The 23,806-nt window shown below is 31.1% G+C and overlaps 1 protein-coding gene across 17 annotated transcripts in view; it reads left to right on the plus strand.

Moving 5' to 3' along the window:
* The window catches only part of LOC143253043 (ras-like GTP-binding protein Rho1), a 59,504-nt gene that overhangs the window by 1,535 nt on the left and 34,163 nt on the right, over positions 1–23,806 (plus strand). Inside the window, exons 1-4 of one of the 17 annotated variants that reach the window (XM_076506137.1) lie at positions 183–197; positions 8,187–8,299; positions 16,313–16,371; positions 21,494–21,571. In XM_076506137.1, coding sequence (XP_076362252.1) covers positions 21,547–21,571 — 25 coding nt within the window. In that variant the 5' untranslated portion in view covers positions 183–197; positions 8,187–8,299; positions 16,313–16,371; positions 21,494–21,546. Of the gene's footprint in view, positions 1–173; positions 198–306; positions 422–8,186; positions 8,300–16,312; positions 16,372–21,493; positions 21,600–23,806 lie in introns of those variants that run through there. The other 16 variants (XM_076506134.1, XM_076506138.1, XM_076506145.1 and 13 more) reach the window with 16 other exon arrangements.

Consider the following 23,806-nt stretch of genomic DNA (forward strand, 5'->3'; position numbering starts at 1 on the left):
CTTATGTAAATGAGGGTAAGTGTGTGAATTTGGCTTATATAGATATTAAAGCATCTGATGAGGTGCCACTTAAAAAAAGTGTTAAAACACTAATCTCTGTTGATTTAGAGAGGGTCATTGAATAGGAAAGTTGTTGGATGGAAGAAAGCAGCAGGTTATTATAAATAGAATTCAGTCAAACTAGATCAACGTCACAAGTGAGTACCTCAGTGCTCATTCTTGGGACCTTTTTTGTTTTTGATTTATATAAGTGACATAGATGAAGAAATAGCCAATAAATTACTTAAATTTGCTTATGACATTAAGGGTCTTGTATATTGCTGATTGTGAGGAGGAGGAGGATGCTTTGCAAAAGAACTTGGATCATTTGGCAAGCTGGGCAAATAAATGGCAGGTGCCTTCTGATTACAGTAAATGCAAGGTAATGCATGTGGGTTTTCTGAATTTGAATTTTAAATATAATTTTGATGGCAATAACCTTGAGTGTTATGCATCTTTAAATGTTCTTGTTGATCAATCTTGTAGGACATCCTAATTTTATTTTGTGTTCAGACATTAGGAAGAAGTTAAATTATTTGAAATATTTCAAGAGTAAGTCTTTGTGATGGAAACATTGTCAAAAAAGGATAGGTTAAGGTCTTTGAAATTGTTTGAAAAATTAGAGATCTGAATGAAGGGATTAAAGCAGTACTTTCCAAACTTTTCCTAACCCTCTTGCTAAGATTTTTGTGACATTCCTACTCCCTCATGCAATATTTTTTGTAGTTAATTTTTACATTTTTTTTTGTTCTACATTTGGTAAAACTCTTGGTATCCTAAGGAACTTGCCACAACACTTAATGATAAGAATGGTACAATCAGGGGACAAAAATATCAATTTTGACAGGGCAGAAATCATCTTTAGCTGACACAGATTAGTTGGTCTTTGAAATGGATTGCCTACAGATGTGGAGGTAGTAAATTTAAGGTTAAAGGAACAAGACTGAAGTTGGCTTCTAGTTCACAACATCTTACTCATGTAGCATCTTATTCACATCTGTTTAGAGTAATCATTACCCTGTGAATATAAAGGGTTCAATTACTTTAGGATACTTTTTCTCTGCATAGTATTCAAGGGGAAAAATATCTTCTACAGAAACTTAACTGTTTTGCTGACTTAGTGTAGGTTTCATAGGTTAAAAAAATAGACATATCCCAACTTGTGTCTAAAAGCTATATATTTATTGCAAAATTTAAGGAATTGTTCTGAGCTACCTCTTTCTGCATATTTATAGAGGTACATCTTGACAAAAATTAATATGCTTTAATGTGTCTTAAAATGGGTTTCATAGGTAAAAAAAGGCAAAGATTGCACATGTACCAACGTCTTTTTAAAAGCTATATATTTGTTGTGAAACTTAAAGGATTAAATTGTTTTAGGCTACTTTTTCTTTGCATTTAACACTGATCTGTTTTATTTATACAGTGAGTTATTCTCTTTTCTGACTTAATGCTACTGTTACATTAATTTACAACTTTTACTGTTTTCTTTTACAATGAAGAATATGTCCTGATTGGGTCGATAGCCAAACATCCATTATTTCATGGATTTCAAGACATTACACCTACAGAGAATAGAAAAAGACTATTCAAATAACACATTTATGTTCAGTTGTGTATTATAATCATAGAATCAACTTCATTTTATTAAAATTGAGCTTTTGATATGATTACATATCTAGTTAATATTTAAACAAACATTAACTTTCTTGCATTTTTGTTGAGCATTGTAAAATTTCTGCAGTAGATATATAGCTTTCAGAAAGAAGTTGGCACATATGCTATCTTTGCTTTTTTTCTACTTATGAAATCAACTTAGGGCAAGGTTAAATGATACTTATTTTTGTAGAGATGATGTAGTCCTTCAAGAATATGCAAAGAAAGAAGTGGTCCAAAATAATCTTAACCCCTTAAATTTCACAATAAATATATTGGTCTTGAAAAGAAATTGGCACATGTCATCTCTTTTTTTTTACTTTTTAACTATGAGAACCACTTTGGATTAATTACTAATAAAGATTGTTTTTTGTAAATATAAATTTAGGGCTTCAAAAGGAAATAGGTGAGAGATCTTTAGAAAATGGACAACAAGAGACCAAGCTACATTCATTTTCAACTGTCAAGGCCCTTTTTTGCACCCACTCTCCTGCCCAATGAAAACTGAAACATAGCATAATTTATTTGAATAATAGAAGGATATTTTAATAGTCTTGTCTGAAGGATAGCTTGATGGACAAATGGTCTATTGTTTTCCATATGTTATAGCATCAAACTGTTCTTCAGACAAGACTATTCATGCATACTTTTATTTCCCTTGTATTTTTCAGAAAGTTATCAGTTACCCCATTTAGTGTGCCAGCTTCTACTGCTGTTGATGGCAATTCATTCTTTATGCCAGTTATTCTCTGAGAAAAATTAAAATTTTGTAATTGAAGCCTAGCCTGTCTTTTCCGAATCTTAAACATCAATTAAGATACCCAACATGTTTGAGTAGTGCTAGAGAGAGAGGGTAACTGGTGTGATATATCCAGATTTAGCTACTGGGTGTTCACAATATTTATTACATGATGAAACACTGACAGTTTGTGTAGTTGCTGCTGTCACTTAACACTGTCTTTGGCATATTTCTTTAAACATTCTTTCTTCAGATCTGTAACCAGATTGTTTTAAGTGCAGTCTGGTGAAACAATGTATTTCATCTTTATAATAATGTAGGGAAAAAAGTATACTTAATTAGCTACACTCATTATCAGGTTCATTTTAAGTCTCACATTAACTAGGTCACTTGATCTGATAGGAAGTTAATGTTCATTGTTAACCCTTTTGTGACGGATCATGGGTCAAAGGCCATGTTATCACATTTGTTGACTTGCATTCAAAATTTTATTGAACCACTATTTTATGAATTTAAATCACTTAAATTATTTATCCATAAATTTTATATGAGTGAGTTACTTTATCTGAACAGTAGAAAATGTTTTTTTTTTGATAAGGTACCAAAAAAAACCAAAACGATCGCAATGGAGAATGTTATGGAAAAAGACCAGTTAACTGAAGTGCTTCAAGTCATTCATAGTGTGTTATCACATTGAATCATTCTTACTAATAAGCTAAAAGAACTGTTGTGGTATGATGAAATAAAAATAAAGGAAAAAATTATACTATGAAGAAGTTTCAACATTCACAACATTTTGGCTAAGATGCCCTTCTTGCAGTTACAGTTTAAAATCACCAGAGCAAGGGTGTCCTAGCTGGAAACATTGTGAATATTAATTTTTTTTAATACATTTATATAAACTGACAGTTGTAGAGACAAATTATTAATTAGTAGAGTTTGTTAATGACATTGAACCTCAGTACTTATGACTATTCAGAATATTGAAATTGACAATTTGTCATATGGATATGACTAATTAAGTTAAGTGTAAAGATATGCATTTGAATTATTGTAATATGGATCACACTTTTAACTTTTGTGACAGGTCATGGGTAAAAGGATGTCATTGTGTTTATCTTGTGTTCAAAATTTTATTGAACCACTATTTTATGAATTTAAGTTAATAAATTTGGAATTGTATTGTAGATTATAATTCAAACTTTGATAACATATATAAGTTAATTGCTTAATTTAAAAGTGAATATTAAAAGAAGACATATATAGATTTCAGTGAGTCATATGGTATGTTGAATGCAGTACTGATTGAAATTAGATGTTTGTGATGTCAAAATACCATGTTTATAGTTTTGTACAAATTAGGAACTCAACATACTAATATTGACAAGCTAGAATATAAAGTAAGAACCACGCATCTTTTTATTTTGCTGAGTTATGGTCTATGTGTACTGGAACAAACATAGTTGCCCCATTCAAGTTTTTTCCATTTTTTGCAAAGGCTCCTTATATATTCTTACTACAATATATTACTCGAATAACCAATCGACAGCTCAGAATATTCCCAGAGATGTTTTCTCAGACATTTTATACTTTGAAAAGGTTACCACATTCTTTTGATCCAAGATTTCAATGAGGTTGGTTGTATCATTAGTCAGCTTGAAGTTTCTTATTTATTAAAATCTAAATACCTGTTAGTTAATAAGCTTAATAAATTACAGTGGAATTCTGTGGTATCACTATAGTTATTTATGGTGTTTGTTTTTTTTTTTTTTTTTTTTTTGTTATTCAGCTATATATATAAAACCTAAATAAGTTTGATATCTTCCATGTGTGAAATTTTGAAATGCTTATCAACCAATGTCCAGCAGCAACTGAGTTCAAAGGCAAAGGTCATAGCTAAATGAAATAATTGTTTGCTTTACTTAATTTATTGTTCTATATTTTAATAATTATAAGTTTAATAATCTCTTTCTAAATAGTAATAATCTATGTACACACACTGCTTGCCAGAATTTTAAGGCCAATGAATATAAAGAAAATATATGCATTTTGCATTGTTAGACTCAACCACTTATTTGAGTAGAGCTTTGAAAGATAAATAAGAAAAGGGAAAATAAAAAATTTTTTTAACATTTAATAGGGAAAATGTGAATAGTATGAAATTAGCCTAAATGCTAGCTGGTCAAAAGTTTAAGACTATACCAAAAAGAAGTCTTAAACAGGGTAGGAAATGCACAAGAGGTCTCAGTAGTGAGTTGAACGGCTGTTATTGTAAATAACTTTAAATAATTGCTTTGACATGGTCAATATAAGCGTTTGCAGAAGGCTGGCTAGAATGTTATTCCAAGTGGTAAAGATGGCTTCATGAAGATCATGCACTGTTTGGAATTGATGCCCATTTCTATAGACTTCCCTTGCCATCCACCCTCAAACATTTTTAATGGGGTTTAGTTTGGGCGAACACACTGGATAGTACAAAAGAATCATGTTATTTGCCATGAAAAAGTCCTTTGCCCTGCAGGCATTGTGGATTGCAGCATGGTACTGCTGAAAGATCCAGTCATTTCCACACAAGCGGGGACCTTCAGTCAATAACAATGCTCTCTCCAACATGCCAATGTAGTCAGCTGCTGTTTGATGTCCCTGTATAACCTAAAGCTCCATTGTTCCATGGAAGGAGAAAGCATCCCAGATCATGATGGAACCTCCTCCACTGTGTCATGTAGAAAATGTTTCCAGTGGGATATCCTTATCGTGCTAGTAACGTTGGAAGCTCTCTGGACCATCCAGGTTAAATTTTTTATTATCAGAGAACAAAACCTTTGTCCACTTTTCTACGCCCCATGTTTGGTGCTTCTCAGCAAAGTTTAACCAAGATGTTTTGTGGTGTAGAAGAAGGCGTGGCCTTTGAAGAAGTTTATGGTTTTTAAAACCTTTCTTTTGTAGATTCCGTCTTATTGTTCTTGAGCTACATTCTGCATCTATAAGGGCCTTAATCTGGTTTGATGATCGGCTGGTGTCTTGCCGGACAACCCGTTGAATCCTCCAGCTCAATGCTGGTGAAATTTTCTTGGGCCGACCACTTGAAATTCTCGTTCCATATCCATCAGGGTCTTTTAAGAAATTTGTAACAGCAGTTTTACTACACCCAATCTCACCAGTGATGGCACATTGAGAGAGACCTTACTTTTGCAGCTTGACAATTCTACCACGTTCAGACTCTGTCAACTTTTTAGCATTTGCAATGTTTTTACCCAATGTAACACAGAAGATGCCAATGGGAGATGTTGATAATGCTAATGCTTGAGAACAAATGACTAACTTTTGTTACATGTTTACCGATTAACGCTTCGTTTCAGCATGGTCTTAAACTTTTGACCAGCTAGTATTTAGACTAATTTCAGTGTTTACAGTTTCCCTATTAATTGCTAAAAAATTTATTTTGATTTTCCCTTTTCTTATTGTCATCTTTTGAAGCTCTACTCAAATAAATGGTTGAGTCTAATAATGCAAAATGCACATTTTTTCTTTGTTCATTGGTCTTAAGATTTTAAGCAGCAGTGTATATATAATGTATAATAATAGAAAGGTGACTATACATTACAAAATACTAGTTCACTAAAACAGTCAAGAAGGGAAGGATAAAGGTCAGTTTTATGTTATTAGATACATAACATCAGTGCATGTGGACTGTCAGTGCAAGTTATGTAATGCTAGTTATGTATGACTGTAAGGTCAGTATAATAAAAAATAATAAACATAGTGTTATGAGACTTAAACTAAACAGTTGTATTTTTCTGTTATAATATGTAATCATCCCTGCTTATATAAAGCATAATTTGTTTTCTAATTTCATTTATGGTTGTTATGAGATTGGTCAAGTGACAGACCCTTCATAGTTAGGGTATAGAAAATAATAAAATATAGTGTTACTGAAAACAAATGTTTAAAATGTATATTTTGGAGGTTTTGAGATTATGTAATAATATTTGATATTTTAGGGATGGAGAATAGTTTTTTTAATCATATCATGAAATCACTTTGTACTAGACTGGTAATGAAAGACTTTTTGCACACAGATCTTTAGTGAAAATCTAAAATGAACAATTCAGAGTGTAAAGTCATTCACATGGCATACAGAAGTGAAGCCAAAGAATTAATTTAAACAATTTCTTATTCAATTTAAGAAATCAAAACTTAGAGTATAAAAAGCTGTATTGTGTGATTAAGTCAAAGCTTATTGACATGTAATGATAATAAAGTAGTTTAATTTTGATCATAACTCAATTCTGTTGACATGAATGATAGGTCAAAGGGTGTCATGTTTGTTGACTTGCATTAAAAATGTTAGTGAACTACAATGTTATGAACAGGGGCATACCTTAAGTATTTGGCACTCAGGATGGATCCTTCCCTTGGCATCCTGCCATAAATAATTTTAAAATTTAAACACACAGAAAAATGTTTGCAAATAGATTTTTAAACATTACTGTCAAAAGCAACATGGAATTATGAAAAATGCAGCACATTAAAAATTCAGTGAACAGGCAATACAGCATATTATTTTATACAAAAATTATAGGGAAATCTAGTCTAAATGCTCAGCTTGTTTTTCAAAAATAAATCAAGAGGATTAACAGTCTCTGCTTTTGAACCTTAATTTCTGCAAATTGATCAATGACTTTATCAAATTCACCTTCTTTGCATATTCATGTTAAACTGAAAGTAGAGCTAGATGTGTCAATCTTGTTTAACTCATGGTTGAGTGAAATGAATATTTTATCAATTTCAATTTGGAAAAGTTTCTTTCACATGAAGCAGGAGATACACAGATAGTCAAAAAGAATCTCAAACATTGTGATAAGCTTGGCAGAGATTCACAAAATTCCCATTTAACAATAAACTCCAGAAACACTAATGCTGTCCATTTCTTTGCCTCTAACACTGAGCTCAGCAGTAGAGAAGGAGCCCAAGAATGATTCCTTTATTTCAACTTCACATTCTGTATGGATGTATCTGATCAAACACCTGATCAGTGTGATACATATCAGGATTGCTGTTGAAAACAATCCCAAAATACTTTGCTTCTTGACATCAGTTACTATTTTCTCTTTAATGTAATTCTCCTAAAGGCAAATAAACTCATTCTGAATCTTTGGAGATAAATATGAAGCTACTCTCTTCAAAGATGGGATAGAATGCTTAATCCTTACAAATCATTCTGTCAAAACTGGATCATAATTTTAAAGCATCTTTACCAATTCCCTGAAGTTTCTTTCATTTGCTGATGGTGTTTTCTTTGTGACCATGCAAAGGAAGATCATATAGGCATGGTTGTAGGAAAAAAGTGAAGTCTAAAGTTTAGTACAAACTTTGTGTCTTTTTACTGATCATCAGTAGTCACAGGGACCAACATTCATAAAATGAATTTCTATAAAATCATGAAAATGCATTTGTGAACACTTAAACATCACTATGATAACAGTCATATGCTCTATCATAATTATTTAATGAAACATACCTTGTGTATGTGGAGTCAGTGTCAAATGAACAAGACTTGGAATGTCAGTTGCAGCCAGCTGGCTATGCTCAACAAATATCAGCAGACATTTGCCTTTTGATGTAGTTTGTATCAAACACTTAATTATTTGTTTGTAAATTTTGTATTGCCAATAAATATATATATAGTGGAAATTAACATTAAGCTGTTGTAATAGTTTGAACATTTTGAACTCTTTTCTTTCTTTGACAGATTTTTCATTTGGCTTAACTTGTATTTCAACTCCCATTGGACCCCTCCCTTCTGGCTGTCACTTGAAGCAGACTAACCCCCCTCAGTATGCCAATGGTTATGAATGTCTGTCAGTAAGCTTTAATATCAAACTATATTATAATTCAAATTTTATTATTATACATTTGTTAATTTCTTAATTTAAAAGTAAATACCAAAATAGAAATTCTAGATTTTGATAATTTTGATTTTTGTGTGTTATGTGGCATATTGAATACATCGTTGGTTCACATTTGATGTTTATGACATCCATATATAGTTTATTGTGAAGTAGTAACTTAATTTACCAATATTAACAAGCTAGAATCTAAAATAAGAATGTTTTTTTTCTCTTTGCTAAGGTATTGCTACATTTTCTGAATCAACCATATTGGCCTCACCCACATCTTTCTAGTTTTGAAAATGCTTGTGTATGCCTTTTTGGCACATGAATAACCAATCAAAAGCTCAGAATGTCACATAGTGGTTTTCCTAGTCTACTTGAAGTATTTAATAGACAAATTTTTTCATTTAACATTGGATTCTAAGCATTAAGATAAGACTAGTGATCTCAAATGTTTTTAGACCCACATCCAACTTAGTTACTAACCTTGGTAAACTATGTTGTGATTGTTGGTTATTTCAAAGTGTATGCACAAAACCTAAAAGTTTTGTTTCACATCTTTCACATGTGACATTTATTGAGGCTTAGTAGCCAATGTGCAGCAAATTGCAAATAAGTACAAAATTTTTTAGTAGAAAAGATAATTGTTTGTGATACTTTATTTAATGTTCTGTTTTTTTAAGAAAAATAAGGACTTATTTGTAAATAATAATGATACATGCAAATATAACTGAAATGGGACTATTTTACAAAATAGTAGTTACTGAAAACGGTAAAGACAGGTCACTTAGTAAAGGGGCTAGTCTTACATTCTTGGATATGGTAACATGAGTGCACATGTGCTGTTTCATATGCAACTTCTGTAACATCATAATTAGTCTAAATAGCTTAAACCTTCAACATTAGACCTTTACAGACACACACACACATATATATATATAAAGGTCTAATGTTGGAGGTTTAAACTAATCATTTGTGGTTTTGTATTATAATTTGTAGTCATTCTAGAATGAAAAAAAGCATAATTCATATTTATTTCCTGATCTTTTAAATTGGTTACAAGTTTAGTCAAAACAATTTTTATTACAGATACAGTAGTGAAAAGAACAAATCCCCAAAAAAAAAACAAAAAAAAAAAAACATTTGATAGTTATATGGAGGCTATAAAGATTTTGTATGTAAACTTAAAATTTTTAATCTTAGAATCAAACTTTGTGTATTAGATAGTCAATATTCAAAACAGAAGAAAAAGACATGATGAAAACACTACTTGAATTTTAAACTTAAATAACAAAATCTGATATTTTGTGTAAGAAAATCTTGTAATGTTTAGTATGAATCTGCAAAGTTTTGTTAAGATATGCATACATTATCAACAAAATCAGAGTGTATTTGTTTTCATGGATTTATTTCATGGTTATGAGGTAAGAGTATTTCACCTAGCCCCTATTAGTAGTGTTAACAGGTTATAGCATGCACTCTTTTACCAAGCCATTGACATAGGGTTAAACTTGTAAAGTATGATTCTCTATTACTTATACTGATAAATCATTCTATAAAAAAAATAAACTTGTTATAACTACTTTAGCCTTTCTGTTTCAAGTCATAAATTTCTGCCCTCTAATCTTGTTTCCTGAATATAGTGTAAAGAAATCGAAGGCATATATGTTATGGAGACTTGGATGATCTTGCAAACTTTAATGAGAGCATCATTTATCTTTTTTCTTTAAGAGAAAATAAATTGTTTTAACCTAACCCCCAAAGATAATCCATCTGTGGAATTATCCTAGTAGTCCAGTAAGTCAGTATTCTTTTTATAGATAAGAGCAAAAACTGCACAGTAGAACAAATGAATTAGTGATTGTTGTATATAGTATTCAGCATCTCATTTTGTAATAATAGAAAATATGAAACTTGTACTTTCTTAACTAGTATAAAACATATTGAGGTATATGTAGGTGTTTTTTTTTTCTATATTTTTATTCAAGTGTTCAGCATTTAGTTAATAATGTCTTTGTATATTGGATTTATGAAGATCATAAACTTACTCTAATCATTTAGCTGAAACAAAGGTATTGGTTCTATTTGTCTGTCATGCCTTCCTGGAATTGTGAAGTAACTTATGTATGCTGGTAGCAGTTTGGGTTAAATAAATTTCTTTCAGTTCTTTATTGACTCAGAGAATCTGAATATTATGGATACCACTGTAAGATTCTGGTCTGATTTTAAAATTTTACATTTAAGTATTCTGTGTTTAGTTTTTATCCTGTGTGTGTATGTTGTGCTTATTTTACTTTTGGTAGTTTGAGATATTAAACTTCTTTATTAGCAGATGTTGGTGGGTTAATCCTTTAGTTCACTTTGTAAAGCATTCATTTTGCATATAAGAGTTCTTGGGTTTGATTCAAAATTGACATTATATCACTATGTAAACAGTGAAATTGTACATACTACAATTCCTGTATTAGATTAATATTCAGTAATGTAAATACATTGTTATATCATTTAATGTATAAATGTTATACAAGTGGTTTTAGATTAAAACCAGAAGTAGCAAAAACAATTATCTTTAGCAACTAATCCAAATGTTAGGACAGAACTAAGAAATAACCAGTAAGTCATGACTTAGCCAAATTTTATTAATGGAAATTGAAATGTTTAGAATGGAACATATGTTTCTTTGATTTGGTTGCATCACTTATTTTTTTTAATATTTAGTTTGTAACTTGATGAAAATGCTGAAATTATCAAATGTGAACAGATGTTTCTTATATAAAAAGCTGTTCAAGCAGCAACCCTCTCTACAGGTAGAGTGTTTAAGGAAATCCAGGGTTTAAAATTAACACCAGCAACCTAAGAAATTGCTGCATTATATTTCAGCTTCACTAGTGAAATGTGGAAGGCACCAAAAACAGTTGCTAGTTCACACTTCAGAAGAGTTTCAAATTTACTGTTAAATGTCAATTACTACATTTCGGTCATTTACATTGCATGAGTTTTGAGTATAGGTCACTATAATTGTGATTTAAAAAACAAAGTTGTTTCACTTGCCAGTACTATACTGGTTTCATCTTTGGCTCATTTGATTACCTACATAGGAGTAATGCTAGCAACATGGATAGAAATGCTATACTCATTTTCTTGCTTATAATGGAAAATTATGAAATACAAGTTACTGAAATTACATATTTATTTTTTATACATTCTTTGTAATTTTTTCATGGATAACACAAATATTAGGCTTAATGGCTTCTAATTCTTAACCAGCCTGTGACATTTAAATGGCAACTTTTAATAATTTATTTTTAGTATATTGTAAGTAATTGTCATTAAATAAGTCATTGGTTAAGCCATGTTTGGAATACTGTTTTCAGTGTTGGGCTACTTACCTCAAAAAAGGACATTGAATTTTTGGAAAGAGTTCAAATGAGAGCTACTAGGATAATAGCTGTGATAGAAAGGTTATCTTATAAAGATAGGTTAAGATTTCTGAACATTTCTCTTGAAAAACGTTGGGATCAGATGGTGTATGAGTATCAAAGGAATTGATAATATTGATAATTCATTTTGTATTTAATTGTGAAAATGGTAAGATAAGACACAAATTTTTGGCACTGTTGAAATGGTCTTCAACCAAAAGAACTTTATTTTTCTAACAAGATGGTTGACTCTTTAAAAAGATTGTCTTTGAATGTGGTGGGTGCAGTTCATTCAACCCCATTGTGATGGGTTAAGGGCCATGTCATCATATTTGTTTACTTGCATTCAAAGTTTTATTGAACTACTAATTTATGAATTATGTCATTAAGTTTGGTAACAAACTTTAGATTATAATTAGAATTTTCATGCTACACATGATTTAATTTCTTAATTTAAAAGTAAATATTAAAAAAAACACCTAAGCATTAATTTTTGTGTCACATAGTATGTCGAATGCCACATTGGTTCAAATTACATATGTTGTCAAAATAACAAATCTATAGTTTGTTACAAATCAGGAACTCTGATAATGAATATCTAATAGCTAGAATATAAAATAAATACCTCCTATCCTTTCTTTATATTTCTTAATGTATTAAATCAAACACTGTGGCCCTTCTTACCTCTTTCAATTTTTGAAAATGGTTCCTTATATACTGTATATGACATGTGCATAACCAATCAGAACCTCAGAAGGAGATTTCTCAGCCCTTTTCAAATATGACTGTAGTGTCTCTTTCTGTTGAGTATTTTGCCTGATCGAAAATTCATATTTTTCCTCACAAATACAGCTCTGTTAGTAAACTTCATAAGCTATAATGGAATTCTGTGGTATTGGTATAGTAATTTTATGATATTTTTGGTTATTCAAATCTATATATAAAACCTAAGAAAAAAGTTTCACATTCTGCATGTGTGAAATTTCTTAAGGCTTAGCAAGCTACAAGAAGGAGCAACCAAGTATAAAGGTCATAACTAGAAGGGAATTGTTTGCTTTACTTTATTTTCTGTGCTATGTTTTATGAAAAACAAGTTTTAAAAACTTATATAGCAATGTATTATAGCTTAGATTATTGTATTTTACAAGATATTAGTCAACTAAAACACAACTAAGACAGGTCAGTTTTATATTCTTTTATATACTGTAAGATGAATGTACATGCACTATATCATTGGAACTTCTATAAAGTTAGCTAGCAATGGCTGAAATGTCAGTGTAGAAAAAAAGAAATATATATACATAAATGTATACTGTTATAACATTTATGCTATTTAGATTAAAAATTTGTAGTCATTTTAGAACAAAAAATCATTTATTTCCCAATTTTTTTATGGAGGTTACGAGAATATATATAGAGAAAAACAATTCTGTAGGTTATAAAAATTTCACATGTAAAATATAAAAATATTTGATGTAAAATGTATTTTTAATCTTAAGGTTACTCTGCATGTTGCATTGTCAACATTCTGAAAAAAAGACTTATGAAAAAATTTTAATTGAAGTATCTTAATACTTAATTTTAAAACCTGATATTTTATGTACAAAACTCCTGTAATGTTTAGTAATTACCTGCAAAATTTTGTAAATGTGCATATATGATTAAATATCATAATACAGTTACTTCCATAGATACATTCATGGTTATGAGCTGGATGGATTCTACCCAACCCATAATGAAAAGGGTTGAAGTTTCAGAGAAAGCTTGATAAAAATTATCAGTAGGTGGGGGACCAATACACTGTCCAATGCATGTTGGACAATTTAAAAGAGTTTTTGTTTCTGGAAGTCATTCAGTTCTTTGTATTTTGAGTTTAACATAGCTTTTAGAAGCCTGCAAGATAGCTTTAGAACTTTATATCCAAGATTCCAACTCATTGATACACATTCCCAGCAACAAATTAGCAACTCTCATAGAATTTACTACCACCAAAACTAATTTTATGTTCAATGAACAAAAATACATACAAATGAATAGCTTAATTATGGACAGTCCAGTGTCACCAGTTCTAGCCAACATTTTTATGACTAACACTGAATCTCAAGCAATCAATTCAACCTTGCACCCACTACTGTACTGATCCAGACATCTTGATGATGCAGTTGCTGGATTCACATCTACAGAACACACACTTGGTTTTCAACCACATTGACTCCATACACCCCAACATTAAGTTCACCTGTGAAAAAACTAACCAAATAACATTTCTCAACCTCACAATTGATCACAAGAATCAATACACAGTTTAAAACAGAAATAAAATCACTTATACTTGACTATACATTCTCTGGGGTTCAGCACATAAAATAACAAAAACTCAGTATATTAAGAAACCAAATAAACACAACCTCAAAACTGTGTTCAACAGATAAAATTAATGATGAAATCAACCAAATAAAACACTTCATCAACATCAACAAATTTCCTTTGAAAACTGTTGAAAAAAGCATACACACGTGCCTAGATGAACAGTACAATTAACAACAAACAATAATCAATTCAAAGAAACAACAAACTAAAATCTTACACTGCTGCATACCATGTATTCCCAGTATTAGTGAAAAAATAACAAATATTTTAATTTTTTTCTAAATAAAACTAAACATTCCAATAAATGCTAAATTTATTTAAAAACCAGGTACAAAACAAATAAGTACTATGGAAAAACTACACTGACAAACATACACCCTTGCGCAAATTAATTGAAACAAATGGTCATTTTACAATATTTTCAGCATGGTGGCCGCTGTAGGCTCGTTGGACCTGCTGATTTTCTTTAATAGTCATTTTTTCACACAGACAGCATCATTAGCTGTGTTTTCCAGTATGGTCCATCAGTTTTTGGGATATGTGACTAAATTTTGAGGAATATTACATCATTCAAAATTGCATAAGAAGGGCAAGGAGACCAGTCAAAAATTAACTTCTTACCAACTCAATGAAGAAAAAACGGTATCAGTGGGGTCTGAAATACAAGAACTGGACGCAAGAACAATGGAGGAAGATGTTATTCAGTGTCGAGACTCATTTCTTCATACAGGGTCAAAGAAGTCTGCATGTTCGCAGATCTCCAGGTGAGAAACTTCAAGAATCTCACATTAATCAGTTCGTAAAACATCTTTTGAAGATGTTTTGGAGCTTTTTCAGCTACTCTGGCATCAGAGGCTTACATTTCATGGAAGGTATGATGCGAGGACCACAGTACATCGAAGTTTAGCAGAGAAGAGTCATTCCAGAATTGAAAGAGGTTTCCAGATGCATCTGGCATTTTCCAGCAAGATCTGGCTCTGTGCCACACATCGAAACTTGTGAAGAATTTTATGACCACAACGACAATAAAGGTGGTGGAGTGGCCTGGAAACTCTCCAGACTTAAATCCTATTGAAAATCTTTGGGCAATTTGTAAAGAAAAGACTTCAGGGAAAAGACTGTACTATGAAAGAAGCTAATGGAGGCCATAATTGAGGTGTGGTACTGCAATCCAAAAATTAGTAAAGATTGCAGTCAACTCGTGGACTCAATACTAAAGCGGATTAATGATCTTCTGAAAAATAAAAGTGGTCATATCGTATTAATTTGTGAGTAATTTTTGGATTCTCAGAAATAAAATGCAAAAAATTGAAAAAATCATAATTTTCCATCTTGTTTCAATTAATTTGCACAAGGGTGTAACACCAATATTATTTATAAAATACAATGCAACAACAGCCATGACTTCTATATGTGACAAACAAGCAGAAAAATGGAAACCAGATTTAAAGAACACAAGGGAACATTTTTGCACAGTTTTGAAAACTGCAAATCAAATAAGCACAACATAGCCATAGAAAACACTAACATGCTAAGTATGGAAATAAATACAAACAAACGCAAAGTCAAAGAAGCCCTACTTTTTCAAGAACTCAAACCAAAATTGAACCAATACAATGGAACATCTTCATATCTCTATTTATTAATACCCTAATATCTGATTCCAATGTCTTCCACAGTCGTGTAACCATTTGCGTCTTTGTTTCTAAGATGTGCCCAGTATTGGTCATTTGCAAACTCTTTGTTAACCCAAAGATGACTTAAGAAGGATCAAAATGTTCTTTTGTATTTTATTTTAAAGATTTAATACCAATATCAGCTGTCTTTAGAATTCAGTTTGGCAAAAAGCAGAATTTATAAAACAATTGCAAGTTTTAATAATCAGTGTTTATATACAAAGTCTACATAATTGTACACAAATTAAAGCTTAAGTGTTATAAATTAATGGAAATGTGGTTCTTCTCTTTGAAATGGTAATACATAACATTTGTTTTTATTTGCTTCTTATTTTTTATCACATATATGCATGTTATAAAAATTAACAAAGTATAGTTTTAATGGTAAAATATGCTAAGCTATAATAAAAGTTTTGATCTGTAAGCTAAAGTTTTATTGCATCATGATGTTTTGGGGCTTTTGTAGAGTATGAACTATCTGTATAACAAATGTGTTCTTTTTGTATGTAAAAAATGAAGACCTGTATGCAGTCAACATGACTAAAGTCTGTTCAGTGTAGTTTCTATTGCTGTGTAAGGTGTGTAGTTTATTTAAAAAACTTGATTACTATGTGATGTTTTAGTAATAGCAGGGTAAAACATGTTCTTTGAAAGTAATAACAATGAATTTGATTAGGGTTTAGCTGTGTAGATGTTTTAAAACATTTTATGTCACCATTGATATTGTACAGAAAATTTAGCATTGAAACTGAATGTAGAAGTAGTTCTAAGAAAAGACTTGGTTGTTATGACTATAATGCAAGAAGTATAATAAATAAAATGTCTTTAACCCTTAAACAGCAGAAATGTTGTAGGTAGCATCATCAATTGATGCTAGACTTCACAGACACTTGATCACAAGAAGTTGGGAACCACTGATCTAACCTTATGTAACTTATGTGTAAAGATGTTAATGTGTTATAGAATCTTGTGCCTTATGCTTAGTCTTTAGTTTATAGTGTAATGTGGTGTGACTTTAAGGTGGATAGTGAAAAGTAGTTTCTGGCTGAGTTGTATATGTGATTAATGAGGAGAGGATGTATGCTACAGAGGGGATGATGTGTGTTGTTGGAAGTGTGCATAAGTCAGTGAGAAAGGGCAGTTATAAATTCACTGTGAAGTTGCTAAAATTAATATTCATATGTGTTGTGTATTGCTGAGTGTGTTAGCTACAGCAGTTTCTTAGGTGTTTGATGTGGGTTGTTGACATGGTGTTAGTTGTGAAAGTGAGTGGTTGTGTTTGTGTTTTGTTTACTGTTTGTTGTCTTTGCAGTTGTAACAGAGAATAGGTTGAACTGTGTAGATGGTTGAAAAGATTGTGTTGGTGTTAGAAGGAGTGAGGTTTTTGTTTCTTGTGGTCGGTGTTGTATATGTGCGAGTGGAAGTCAGTAGGTGCTGGGGCTTGTGCAGTTATAGCTTATAGTGAGTTGGTCGAGTCTGTTTCTCATCACCTGATATTTGGGACATGCCATGTATTTCACAGTATTGTGGGCCTTGGCAACTTGCACATTTTATTGCATTTTGCTGATTGGGGCAATTCTCAACTGTGTGTGGGCTAGAGCATCCAACACAGCTCAGGTTAGCAGCACATTTGGGTTTCTTTGGCATTTGAAGCACTGTAGGGACCACCTTTGGGGGTTTAGGAGCCTCATTTTATACTTATTGAAAAATAGCATACAGCCATTGTTGAATAAAGAGCCATAGTGTTCTTGTTTTTTTCAAATTGACTAGAAAGGAAGGATAAAATAAAGTTATAGGTTAAACATTTTTGGAATTGGGCTGTAGACGTCTGATCTTTTCTGTTGCTGATTTCAAAATGAGAGTTCCAATTCAAATGTAGATTTACTGTACTATACTTGGGCAGGCCTAACTGGTTGGAATGAAAACATTGAATGTGATTGGTCAAGATTGTTGTTCTGTTTGAAAGTTTTACATGTCACTGACGGTTTGTTTCCTTATGGTATTATGTAACATTGGTGTGGTCTGGACTTATTTTTTCCAATGTAATGAAAGTTTTTGGGGAACTACCATGTTCCCAGTGTCAAAAACACATCTCCTTTTGATAAACTAAATTTTGAAAAAAATGTAAGAATAAGGTTGCAGCACTTCCATCAATCTTACCAAGATGTTTTGTCGATTGTTTAGTGGCTTGCAGTACAAAAATCCTCTTGCCCACTTCTCATTTTTGTGAGGTATATGCTCATCATATTTACCTTTGAAAGTATATACCTTATATTACCACTGGAATGTCTGTATTATTACCAGTGGTAATGTTATTTTAAGCCTGAGGAGTTAAAAAGAGTGCCAGTATTACAGCACCATATGTATGGCAACCTGTTCTTGTTTGTTTATTTGTTATATAATACTAAGTAACATATACATTTCATTCTGAGTCATATGGAAGGGCTTGAATTACTGTCTAGTATTGAAATGCTTTCTATAGGCTTAGGTTTTGGCCTGTGAGCAATTTCACCTTCAGCCTGGAAAACACAGGGTAAATTTTTTTTGACAAAAATATTGTCTCTGACACCAGGAAATACAGTAGATGTGAAAAATTAGTTGCATCAACATGTAAAATTGCTAACTAAGCATTAATTGTATTTTTTGGAAATAATTAATGCATAAAAACATCAAACTCTTGGATTGTCATCTAACTGGATCTTTTATGATGACTTGTGTATTTTTTTGGGGATGACCAATACAGCTTTAAATAAACAACAGGCCAGGTTGTTTGAAGGACAACTTGGAAATTTTATTAAAATGAGCAATGCTATTATTTTTGTCTTACATCAGATGTGGGAAAAATTTTGGAAAGTCTGATAAAAGGTGCTTTGCAAAGTTATTTAAGAAAGTTTCAATTTTATTGTATAGACAACATTGTTTCACTAAGAAAGTCTTGGCTTACAAATTTTTTGACATTCTTTGAAAAGGTTACTGCTTAAGTAGATAAGAATAAGAATGTAGATTTGGAATATCTGGATTTTCAGAGAACATTTGACAAGGTACCAAATAGAAGATGTGAGGAATAAGTTAGGTAATTGGATAGAAGAGTAGCTGAATGGAAGGAAGCAGAGGGTTGTTACAATTGGAGTTTAATTAAACTGGATTAATGTAACAAGTAGAGTATCTCAGTGATAAGCTTCAGGACCTTTTTGATTTACATCAGTGATGTTGATGAAGGATAGATTAATAAATTAGTTACATTTGCATACAATATTAAGGCCTTGGTTGTTAGCTGTGAAGAGGATGCTGCTGCTTTACAAAAGGATTTAGGTCATTTAGTGAGTTTAGCAAATAAATTACAGATGACTTTTAATTATAATTAATGCAAAATAATGCACTTGGGTTATTATAATTTAAATTATAAGTATAAATTTGATGGAAATAACTAAAAAATGTGATTAAAGAAAAGGATTTTGTTGTAATGGTTGATCAGTCTCTTATACAATCCAAGCAAAGTGCTGTTATTTGTTGTAGGGCAAATATTGAATAGCTTATAATTTCACTGTATACAATACTTATAAGGCCACATTTGGAGTATTGTGTTATGTCCTGGCCTTTTTACCTTAGGAAAAATATAGAATTGTTGGAAAGGGTTCAGAGAAAGGTTATTATAATAGTGTCTGGGATGTAGGGATTGTCATATGAGGAAAGATTAAGATTTCTGAATTTTTTTTCTTGGAAGAATTAAAGGGTGTGTGTTTTTGATATTTAAGATTGTAGGGGAAATTGATAGTGTTGATGCATCATCTTTTTTCATACTTAACAATGAGAAAAGCAGAACTAGGAGACACTACATTTTGGCAGGGTAGGAGTCATCTTCAGCTAAGACAGTTTGATTTTTTAACAGGGTGGTTGGCTTCTTTTTTATACTTTGATAAAATTCATATACAGGTGTATGGAACAACATATATGAAAAGTGAAGTGTTATTTTGTTAATAATTTGTTTTGAGTTGTCATTTGGATCATTAAATCTAAAACTTAATTGATGTTCCTGAAATGTACAAGTAAATATATTGTATGTTAGATGTACACAACTGTTTTCTTTAAATTTAATAAGAGGGTTATGATTTAAATAGTCGTAGAGTGTGATTGTTAAAGTGAGTATTTTTTTTAGAAGTGACAATTTGTTGTAGGTTTGCTTAAATGCTTACAAATCATTTGCTGTGTAGTTCAGTTGCAAGTTAACATCATGTTACTTGAACCTTCTAAATTTTTCTTGTTGCTTTAAGAGAGTATTGTTTAAGTCTTAGGTCTTGGTTGGGCATTCTTTATCTGACTCTCTATATTTAGATTATAACCATAAATTTTTAAGCCATAAACAAAACACATTAAAATTAAACAAAATATGCTGCATATTTTTAAAAAGATCCTAGGATACAAGCTATAACATGGGGCTATAAAATATATTCTAGGTTTTGGAGGTGACTGCAGAAGTAGGACTCACATTGTGGTTGAGATGCACTATCTATCAGTCTTAACCTCTAATTTGCTAGCTTTGCATAAGATTAGAAATTAGGAGTGAGATCTATATCACCCTTCACTGCCTGCAGACAGTTGTGGGAAGGTGACTGCTCTCTCAAGTTAAAATAAGAAGATGAACATAAAAAGATGAAAAATAAATAAATGAAATAAAAAATAGGGAAAATAAGGTAAAACCATTTGGGGGTAAGTAAGATAAAACTTGCCTCTTTAAAGTTAACATTCCTTCCCCCAATATGGTAGAGGCACTAATTAACATGCCATTGAACCATATCAGTATGCTAATGCTGTTGTGCATTTATATGTAGCTCAAAGTGTACATTTGCATAAAGTAGTGCCAAGATCTTAAACTACCTTATTTTTAACCAAAAATTAGTAGTAATTTTTCATAAAAATTTCTCTGATTTTACTTTCTTTGTATTTATTACAGAATAATTTAATAATTTTATTTAATATTCCTTTATTAAATCCATTAACTATTAATTCTTCTATCAGTATATCAACATTATTAATACAATATTGTAATTAGAAATTTTACAGTATCTGAATAACTGCAAAGTTATAATGATTATAACAGATGGATATGACACATTACTGTGTAAGGAGGGTAAACCATAAATTAGAAAATCAAAATATTTTATAAAAATATTTATATTGGTACCTTTTTATCAGTTACTTTAATTTTAAATCTAAGTAATGAGTATGTGTGTTAGGAATTGAAGTATTTTCAGGTTTTAATTGTTGGATAAATGGTGTCAATAACATTGTATATTTTAGAATTATTTATGCAAATTAAATTGTAAAAATATCTGGATATGCATAGTTTCAATAAATATATTTTCATAATAGTATAAGTATAAATTCACTGTACAATTTGAATAGTTAGCTCCCATTAGAACTCCTATGACTTATCAGATGTGGATTTAACTCTAATTAAAATATGCACAGTATCTAGTGGCTTTAAGGTTAGTGTTTTTCCAACCCTTTGCATAAATGTTTATAGATTTTTAAGTAGTTCTTTTTAACTTTTTAGCCCTAAAATGGAAAAACTTATCTGTTTCTGGTGTCTAGCTGATGATGATGTTGACTTTGACATCATGTCTACAACTGGTGGTTTTATGTGTGTGAATTGAACAGGAAATCATTTAAATAAAATTGATGTTTTGTATTATATTTCAGAAATCCACTAAATGTAATGTGAAGACATCATCAGGGTTTTCTTTTATAGACAGATGATAACTAATCCAGTATTATCAGGCAAGGAAGATTTTATGGTGTTAAAGTAGTAAGTATATTATAATAATATGCTTATTACTAGCAAGTAGATTTTTTATGAAATATCTTCATTGCTGTTAACCCTCTCTCTCTATAGGTAGGTGAAGGGTACATGCCATGTTTTAGTGGATTACATTTATAATTTAATTTTACTATTTTATTTTCAATCTGTGTGAATAAACTTGGCATCAAAACATACTAATGAATCAAATTATAATATTATATAAGTTTTAATTTCTTAATTTTGAACAAAAAATTTACTTAAACCCTCAATTTTCTTATATGAACATTGTGACATTTGTTCTCTAGGTCTTGCCAATTCTCTTGTTTACCATTCATCTCTGTGGTATGGAGTTTAATGTAATTTAGACATTATAATATACATGTTACTGAAACAGTCTAATTTTCATAGTTTTCAATCTTTTGTGTATAAAAACATTATCTAAAAGGCTAAACTCGCTTGCTATGCCCACCTGTCACATCCTCTCTTTCACAAATTGCCATTAAAACTCTCTCAGATTTTATATCATTTATAACCAATAGAAAGACAGTTTTAATATGTCAACTAACAACTAATGAAGACTTAAGCAGTATTTCTCATCTTAAGCAATTGATAGGTGAAAAAGTTGAACAAGACAATTGCATAAATTCTGAACTTGTTAAAATAAAATTGGAAAGATTAAGGAATGATAAGACTCTTGGGCCAGATATTTTCCTGAGGGTTTTAAAGGAGGTCAAGGATTGAATATGTGAGCCACTTGCCATAATTTGTTTTATAAGTCCTTAAATAGTGGACAAGTACCAACAGATTAGAAATTAACTAATGTTATTCCTGTCTTCTAAGGAGGTAATAGAAGTTGTTCCAGCAGTCATAGGGCTATCAGTTTCATATCAGCTGTGGAGGAAAGGTCTTAGAGGTCTGATAAAAGATACATTGCAAAATCATTTAAAGTGTAGATCTGGATTTTTGAAAGCATTTAACAAAATACCAAATAAAAGGCTTGTAAAAAAAATTTGTCTAGAAGTATGTGGGGTAAGTGAACTAATTGGATAAAGAGTGGTTTGATGGAAGAAAACAGAGGGTTGTTATAAATGAAGTTCAGTCAAACTGGATTAATGTTGTAAGTGGCACACCTTAGGGCTCAGTCTTACAACCATTGTACTTTTTGATTTACATTAATGATATAGATCAGGGGTCTCCATACTATGACCATGGACCAGATGTGACCTACATCTTTGGTTTATCTGGCCTGGCAACAGTTTATTAAAGTAATATTTTTTTTTAATATTAAAGAAACAAAAAATAAGTAATTGAGCAAAAGCTAATCCAGTTGTGACATGGTCTGCTAACAGTTCATTAAAATAATAAAATGATACAATTAAATCATTTTCAGTTTTAATGATATAAAAATAAAATGTAATTGAACAAAAGCCAATCTAGGCATGATACACTTTTCTATTTGTTGGAAAAATGTCATGGTACTTAGTATTGCATCATAATACTTATTTATCCCAGTGCCCTGAAACAGTGTTTTGTCCCATGCCTGACCCATGTACCACAGTATGTGTCAGTGAATTCTGCTGTTTTCTTTATGTTTGAGTTCATAGCTATTCCTAGTTATGTCAGGACAAGGGAAGAAGAGAAAAATTAACTCTGAATGTCATGTTCTTAAAGAGTGGAGTGTGACTACTTCATTATTGAATCACCTAATAAAGCATTGTGCTTAATATGCAATGAGACTGTTGCATTGCTAATAGAATACATTTGTAGAATTATCAAATCAAGCACTCATCAAACTATTCTCAGTTCATGGGAAAGATATGTTAAAATGATTTGAAAAGCTGAAACATAACTTATTGTCACAACAGTTTGTTTAAGAGGAAGAAAACCGAGAATGGAGCTATAACAAGAGCAAGTTTACGAGTGACACACCTGTTAGCCAAGTAAGGAAAACTATTTTCTGTTGGTGAGCTAATTAAATTATGTATGATTGAAGCAGCTGAAGAAATGTGCCCAGAAAATGTAGACTTATTTAAGACTTAGCATTTCAGCCATTTTGAGGACATTGGAAGTAATATTGTCTCAGTTGAAAGATAGGGTCAAAGAGTTCAAGTGCTTTTCCATCACACTTGACGAGTCAACAAATGTGTGTGATACTTCACAGTTGCTATTTATTTGCAGATTCTATATTAATTTTCAAGTGGTTGAAGAATTAG

The sequence above is a fragment of the Tachypleus tridentatus genome, chromosome 6, assembly GCF_004210375.1.
Source record: "Tachypleus tridentatus isolate NWPU-2018 chromosome 6, ASM421037v1, whole genome shotgun sequence".
NCBI lineage: Eukaryota > Metazoa > Arthropoda > Merostomata > Xiphosura > Limulidae > Tachypleus > Tachypleus tridentatus.